The sequence below is a fragment of the Temnothorax curvispinosus genome, unplaced genomic scaffold (genome assembly GCF_003070985.1).
Source record: "Temnothorax curvispinosus isolate PA1 unplaced genomic scaffold, ASM307098v1 QBEX01018034.1, whole genome shotgun sequence".
NCBI classification, from domain to species: domain Eukaryota; kingdom Metazoa; phylum Arthropoda; class Insecta; order Hymenoptera; family Formicidae; genus Temnothorax; species Temnothorax curvispinosus.
Genome location: NW_020227814.1, coordinates 1,163 through 9,405, shown reverse-complemented (window position 1 = coordinate 9,405; position 8,243 = coordinate 1,163). Strand labels below are relative to the sequence as shown.

Genomic DNA, 8,243 nt, shown 5'->3' with positions numbered 1-8,243 from the left:
ATCACTGAGATTTTAAGTATTTAGTCAGTAATACTTTTCTGTAAGGGTGGGTCATGTTCCAAAACTCACTTTAGTTAACTAAAATGCTATGGTGTACGTGACGTAAACTATAGATTTTATTTTAGTTACTCAGAGTGAGTTTTGGAACATGACCCTGGATGTAGCCATACGTCTAGTAAACGGTAGATGAGGCTGCGCAGCATGGGAATTGGTAGAAAGAGAACAAAAGTTTATTTAACTTATCACTTCTATTCCCTAGCTATCATTATATTGTAGAAACAGCCAGCATTTTTAAAACATGGATGTGCTATATACACCCAGTGTGGTGTTTTAGGTTCAAGTGTATGCGTATACATGCACATTTGCGCGCGCGCATATTTTCTATATATCTATTAATACCTACAAAAAAGCAAATTGTGTACATTACACATATACACACTTAAAAAAACATTTAAAAAGTTAGATATTGATTCATATTTAATTCTCCGTTTGTATACGATTTTCTTTTGCACTTTTAGAGTGTATACGTGGGTCTATTACGCGTTTGACGCTATTTTTCTCTACCTTAAATTATTTTAAAAAATCTAAAAAAATTTATGAAACATCTGTCTACATTGTAATTGACGATTTTATTATCATTTCGATAAACATTGTTAACTTAATATTTTCTGGAAGGCTCGCAAGTTTTATAGTTATAAGCAAATATCATTTTAGCTCGGACGCCGTAGACTCACGTATACAGACACAAGTTAATAAATAACTTTTGGGATCAATTAATTTCTTTGTTTATTTGGAATACCGATTTACATTTGACGATAGATACCTGAATGTTCTTATGCTCAGCTAATAGTGCCAAAATGAAGCACAGACCCATTGCTGTAGTATCATGACCCTATAATCGTATACATTAATGTATTATGTATCGATAAATCAAATAATGAATAAGAAAGGTTATACAAAAGAAATAATATACCTCAAACATAAAAGTATCAACTTCTTCTTGAATATCCGAATCAGTCATAAGGCCATCACGAGATGCTGCTATTAGAAGATCCAACATTGCAAGTCGTTTTCTTCGTACTAAATCGAAATATGTAAACATGTCTGTATCAAATTAACAGCAAAATTCTTCTGTGACGTTTTTATTAATTTGACTATGTTTAAACTATCTATAAGTATAATATTCATGAGTTGTAAAATAAAATTTATGATATTAAACACCAACCAGATTTAAAAAATAGCTACCGATTACAATACGTACTTCCTACCAGTTCTGCGTCATCTCTGTTTGCCGACGTGTCATTATAAAAGCTTTTCAAGTATTGACCATTAGTGCGATCATGATAAAGTTTTCTTTCAGCAATTATCTATGTAAATACAACATTAATGATTCTTCCATAAATACATTAGTAATGTGTTATTAATATTTATATATTATAATTTTTTTACACGACAATCGTGGAATCTTTGTTGTAATAATTTTAAATAGATAATGTCTAAATATAATATTAAGTAGCATTTTTGCGTACTTGTTTAGTAAATCCATGTAATATCTTCAGCACCTTCTTTTGTTCTCGACCTTTAGACGTCAACGAGAATATCCAATCGATGTGCAGCCATTGCCTCATTACTCTAAATAATTAATAAATGTTAGGCATGTTACTTTAAAAAGATATTAATGTAAATTTAGAAAACATTTTTTTAAGCTTTTTATATATACTCTTACAATTATTATTATTTTAGTAACTATATAAAAAAAGAGTACATTTTAAAGTTAATCAAATTATGCTAGAGAAATATGCAAAATTTTATATAGTATAAACGTTATACTTTTTTTTAACTTTTTATTCTTAAGTTTATTTCTACTTATTTTTAAATAGATAATTTAACAGACGTGTATACCGTCGGAAAATTTTTGTAGTTTTGTTAAAAAAGGTTCTTGTTAAAATTTTTGTGCAAAATAATCAACACATACATGTGTAAGATTTAACATATGCCTGCTGTGTTAATTTACAAATTTAAAATAAAAAATTAATAAAATAATTTAAAAAATATGTTAGCCCTAGAATGGTACACTGGGTTAGCGTAACCCATAGCAATTTTAAAAGTTGCGGCTCTTCTATACTGTACGCGAAGGGGGGGGTCTGGACCAGGGGGGGGAAAAACCTTTGGAAAGCCCCCTACTATGCTGCACTCATAATCGAACCAGTGCATTGAAAACTGCCGAGTAAGAAACATCGAAAGTTAGTCTCCGGGTTACACTAACCTAGTGTACCGTTAATGTTAGTAAATCCGTAATATATTCCAATTTTGAAAAAATAATTAAATAAAATTTTGTAATAAAATGGAATTGAAAAATCAAATAAACATTTTTTCATTGATTTTATAATATTAAAGTTACCTAATAATGTACAATAACGTAAATTTCAATTCTTGCTATTTGCCATTAGAATGCTAATATCATTAGAAATTTATTATTTATCAATTTTTTACTTAAAATATTTAATATGCAATGTCAAATCACGCAAATAAATTATTTTATTCATTACCATAAAAAGTTACTAAGAGCCAAAAATTACCTACTACATTCACCATTTAAAATATTTATACTTTTTGGAAATAAATGAAAATATATTAATCCTCTTAAAGTACAACTATAGACTTTTACAATTCCAGTAGAATTAGGTCACAACTCGTTTTTTAGAAAAAGAAATATGATTAAACAACCAAAAATCTCAATTTTACTCAATTAAAAAAACTTTGTTTTAATATTTTGTAAATAGCTCCTGTGCAAAAGCTTTTTTTGCTTTCTAACGTGGATATTCAAGTTTCTGAGATTCTAAACTATCGATTAAAATAAAATTTGCTCTAAAATGTGCAGTTGATCAAAAGTTATAGTGAAAAGAAAACGGCGGGTTAACCTAACCCAAGTTTATTATCTACGTTACTTTTAGAAGTGTACCGTCTAAGGTTAAAGTAACACAATTTGAACGTATTTATTAAATGTGTTAAAATTTACAGAAAAAAAGTGTTAATTTTATCTTACAATCTTAACTTCAACATAAAAGTTATATTAATTGTACACATAATTAACCTCGATCAAATTACGATCAGAATTACATTTCCTTTCTGTTGAAATCTGTTAACATAGTATCGGTGCTACCATTTAATACATCCATATTATGTTAACTTAACAAAAAAATTTGAGTGGACCGTTTGGGACGTGTGATTAATTATGTTATATTTAACACAAATTTTCCAACAGTGTACTTTATAAATTTTTCTAATTAACGAAAGTGATGCTTTACATTAAGTATTGTATTATTATTTACCTCTTTATATAATTATAATACAATAAAAATTCATATTTTAATTAAGACAAAATATGTATAATATGCAGTAATTTATTACATCCAATAAAGCATAAATTATTATACCTATAAACAAGAAGTTCGCCCATTCGATGAACGGCTTCTCGATACTGCTGCTGAAAATCACCAAGGCCTCGTAGAGAAGTGCCCATGGCAGTTTCTGCAAACGCATTTGTAAAAATATCGTGATAATGTATTATCATATATATATATATATAGATTTCAAAGGTATCTGTGGCTGTAAAAGTTATATACGAATCAGTATTTATATGTTGTAATTTTTATACTTACAATTTAAAAAATTTGATTTTGGTCTAAATTTTATTTATCAATAAAAATAAAATTTACAGTCAAAATGTACAGTTATGAACACATCATACCACATATTGCATTCAGCGTATGCTCACTAAAAAATGGTACTAAATCTTTCATAACTGTGCCTCCTGCATTTTTCAAGGATTTGGTCATGTTTTCACCTTCCTCGATCAAAATCTGAATAAAATGCTGCAATATATTAAAATGAAATGTGGGGGTTAATATCTTTCGTCGTGAATGCCACTTGGCGCCTGAAACATAAATAACATATTGCATAATTGTGTGATAACGATGTGCAGTGAGACACATATATATTTTTTATTTAATTTAAAATTTATTGATTTTTAATAACCATTGAATGTCACAAATGTATTCTTTTTGTGATATGCGTTTAAATTTTTACGATAACACATCGTGTAATAAAACGTATAAGAAAGAAATTATTCGTAATGCGCTTATTATTTTTTATATTTAATAATACAATTATTTTTTTCATGATTGATATGAGATGTTGTAAACATATATGTAAATCTAATTACTGTGTGATATAATATATGCTTTAAATTTAATGATACAGATTTATTCTGTTATCAACATAATTGAAACTTAAAACAACATTTAATAAGAAGCCAAAGCAAAATTTAGTAAAACATGTACTATTATTTATATTAATATTGTGATGTTACCTCCACTTGTGAGAAGACCTGTACCGAACCAAGGTTGTAAATTATCATAAATAAGAGTCTTTTCGATATGTTTTGTGCTGCTTAATATTGTCTAAAATTATAGAAGATAAACGTTATTTAATTTAGACGCCATTTATGTAATCAATTAGTTGATTTCAAAAGTATTTTAAATATTAAGAGATAATCATCTTTAATTTTAAATATACAATTATTTCTGACCTTTGACGAATAAACATATTTTTTTAAAATAAAAAAACATAAAAAAATAAACATCTTACCGCCAATATATCAATAATTAAAATAAAACAGAATAAAATTTCTTTCATATTTTACCTCTAAATCATTCGGATGACGGACGGATATTGCAGGAAAAAAGATTAACCATATTTTTATAATGGGATAAAACTCGTCAGTTTTGGTACACAGTAACTTCCATTGTTCTTCTAAAAAATGTATGTATATGTTTATTATGTAAAACGGAAACATTATAAATATTGATTGAAATATGTATTATTGACTTTATCGTTATATTTAATTTATCTAGATATTCTGTTGTTCCTCAAATAACTTCAATAATCAGAAAATAAATGTTATTGCTTAAAAATATTTATAAGTTTAAATAATTCTTAAAAGTAATCAACGTGCAATAATATCAATAATTATATATCTCTGAGAAAAATGTTTGCAAATATTATATTTAAAAATTTGTATGCACAGGCGAATATTTATTTACGACCATTACGGAAATATTGTATGTGAAATTATAACTTACCTCGTGAACCAAGATATTGAAATGCATTTCCAACAATCGGATAACCTGATGGTCCTGGTATAAGATTGATAAGTCGGCCCTTTTTTCCATGATAATGCACATAATAATTAGATATCAACAAAATAAGAATAAGTAATAGCAATACTGTGGTGATCATTATTGGCCGACGAAATAATTAACCAGTTTAAGCAAACTTTGTTTTTTTCTGCTGTCTTTTTTTAATGTCTAAAAATTCAGTTGATTATAAATCAACACTTAAAAAGGAGGGAATAAATCAACAACAGCGTATTCGTTCCGACTGCCGTAACTTTTAATTAAAATAACATTTTAACGAATGTTCTGGTCTGTTATCATTTTTAATGTGATAAGATAACACGAAGACTGGTAAACAAAAATATAAAAATGTAAATCGCAATAAACTCATTAATCGCACTAGTTCTTATCACTGTATAAAATTCGAATCGAACGTACATCCTATTTCTTTAATATATAAAAATTGAGGAGTATACTGAAATAAATTACGGATTCACAAATAATAATATGTCATCGAAATAAACGTGTAAATTTTTTTCTGAATACGTGCATATATAAGTTTTGTGATGAGATGATTATGGTGTTCTATATAGAAAGTCATGTTGTAAAATTTTCACTAAGGTTATTAGTTCATTGACATGTGACATGTTATGTGACATGTTATTGTTATTTGTGTCCGTTATTTATTTCAGTTTATTTCTCGACCTTTATACTTTGAAGAAATAGGATGTGCGTCCGATGAGAAAATTACATTGCGATAAGAATTAATGCGATTAATGCAATGTATTGCGATTTATATTTTTATCCCTTTGTTTACTAGTCTTTATGTATTATCTTAACTTATGTATTATCTTAACTTATTACAATAAAGATGATCTGATAACAGACCGAAAGTATTATTTTAAATAAAAGGTATAAACACCCTGTTGTGGCACTAGGTATGCCCTTTTTTTATGAGTTAATATTTTTTTTAATTCTTAAATCACACAATTCACTAAAGATGTATCATTTACAGTTTTAATATCCTAAATAATACGTTTGGTTAGTAAATAGTACGTTAAAATACTTTATTGATACTTTATCACTAACTTTTAAATAGATATAATGTATTATTTATTTTATTAAAAAATGCGCATGTACATAACAAACATGTAAAAGTAAAAATTTATTTAATTTCTAAATATAAATGTTTTCGTTATTATGAAGTGTCACAATAAACCGAAGTTCTTATATGAAATGCTTGCGAGTGACTGATCAGTTCTGGTACTGCACAGGAAAAAAAGAAGTGTCAAATCAACACTGATATACTTGTATATACGCAAGAATATATAATCTTGAAATGAGATTATATTGCATTAAACGAAGAAAATTTGCTAAAATAAAGTTATTTATAAATTATTATTAAACAAAGTTTTATATATGGTTCAATCAAGAAAAGAAAAGTTGAAATTCTTATAAGAAGCTTATGGTAATCTTGCGTATACACGAAACAATCTACATCTTCTTATTAGAATTTCAATTTTTTATTTCAACATTTTTTTTCTTGGTTGAACTATATAATGATTTCATTCAAGCAAATTTTCTTCGTTTAACGCAATATAATTTTATTTTAAGATTATTTCTATGTTGTTGGAACTTGAAACTAAATATATTTTTAAATAAAAAATATTCTTCTTTTTCCTGTGTAATCTATTGACTATTCGTTCGCTTTTATGATGTTTTGTTTGATTATTTAAATGGCGTAAACAGTCTTAGATGATAACGATGTCTAAAATTTATGAATAAGCTTTTTATAAGATTAAAAAAAAATTGCTTATATAAGCAATATAAATAGTATTACCAATACAAGGATTATCGAAATGGTTAAAACCATTGATTTAATATCAATTATGCAAATCATATGCAACCATGTTATGCGTCCGTGATTCGGTTCCGGCCCGGTCTACGCCTGTACCTCGTTTAAGAGGTGGATTCCCTGTTCAATGGGAAGTTAAAGATTAAAGATACATATGGATTAATAATTATTCACAGCCCCACAAAAAAAATAGTATATTGTACAACTAGTGGGAAAAGTGGTCGATTCTGAATGAGTGTGAAGTTGGTCGCACGAGCAAAGCGAGTGCGACCATCACACTCATTTGAGCTCGACCACTCTTCCCACGAGTTGTTCATACTATTTTTCCTAACAAGAGCGTGAAACAGGCCGGTTTTCGCTTGTTTTACAATTTCATTTTTCCACTAGTTGAGAAATGGCTTCATTTTTCAACTAGTGGAGAAATGGATCGTTTGGTCAAAACAAGCGCGAAAAACGGCCCATTTCACGCTCGCGTTAGGAAAAAAATGTTCTGTCCGGCGGACCGGACTAGTCAATTCTTACGTATTTTGGGTCGCTGAATCCGAATCCGAGGTCAGAATTCAAAAGTTGGTTCGTGTTTTTTTCTAATCTCAAAAAACATACTTTTTTAGTACTTTTTAAGCCGTAATGAAAAAGCGCGAGCTAGTTTCGAAATTCTGACCGTGGATTCGAATTCAAAAGCTTGAATTACATAACAATTGACTAGATTTTTTAATAAAAAATGGCAGATCCAATATGGCGGACCCAATACCCAGCGGATTTTTTTTCAAATTGATTCGATTCGCTTGAAACTTGGTACTCGGGGGTTTTTGTGGTCGCTGAGTACGAATCTGATGTCAGTTTTCCAAAATTCAAAATGGCAGATTTAGTATACCCGATGAGTTTTTGAAAATTGACCAGATTCACCTAAAATTTGTTACTCGAGGGTTTTTGGGGTCGCTGAATACGAATCTGACGTTAGATCATAACATAATCACACTGAAAATGCAGTTTTTCCCACATGACTCTGAGAAAGTACAAATCTTATATATTTGACGTCCAAGACCAATATTCAAAGTATATCCATGACTTGATCCTTCTGCAACCAGGGTACCTCCACGTGGTGACGGTGGGCAACGGATTTATTCCGGCAAAATTCCTGGGTTAGATACGCTTAACGCCGTCATAGCAGAGGGTAACAATTGCAACCTTTTTACGATGCAGGGTCTCGA

At 28.7% G+C, this 8,243-nt stretch overlaps 1 protein-coding gene across 2 annotated transcripts; it reads right to left on the bottom strand.

Moving 5' to 3' along the window:
- Positions 1-37: 37 nt before the first annotated feature.
- Positions 38-6,246, bottom strand: LOC112468077 (cytochrome P450 4C1-like). Of its 2 annotated transcripts, XM_025037107.1 has the most exons (9): positions 5,145-6,231; positions 4,706-4,815; positions 4,373-4,463; positions 3,752-3,937; positions 3,438-3,531; positions 1,530-1,632; positions 1,262-1,367; positions 974-1,080; positions 78-892 (listed from the first exon to the last, which is right to left on the bottom strand). In XM_025037107.1, exons 1-9 carry the CDS (start codon positions 5,299-5,301, stop codon positions 770-772), a joined length of 1,077 nt encoding a protein of 358 aa, XP_024892875.1. In that variant the 5' UTR covers positions 5,302-6,231; the 3' UTR covers positions 78-769. The 2 variants fall into 2 exon arrangements, with proteins under 2 accessions (XP_024892876.1, XP_024892875.1); XM_025037108.1 differs by lacking the exons at positions 4,373-4,463; positions 4,706-4,815 and having other exon boundaries at positions 38-892; positions 5,145-6,246.
- Positions 6,247-8,243: the final 1,997 nt, after the last annotated feature.

What these genes read in the sequence shown, in the direction of transcription:
- LOC112468077 (XM_025037107.1), bottom strand. Translation starts at nt 5,301, where the DNA reads ATGATCACCACAGTATTGCTATTACTTATTCTTATTTTGTTGATATCT. An exon ending in GGCGAACTTCTTGTTTATAG is followed by an intron (nt 1,633 to 3,437) that starts GTATAATAATTT and finishes TTAATTATTTAG; the next exon opens with AGTAATGAGGCAATGGCTGC. An exon ending in TGACGCAGAACTGGTAGGAA is followed by an intron (nt 1,081 to 1,261) that starts GTACGTATTGTA and finishes ATTTCGATTTAG; the next exon opens with TACGAAGAAAACGACTTGCA.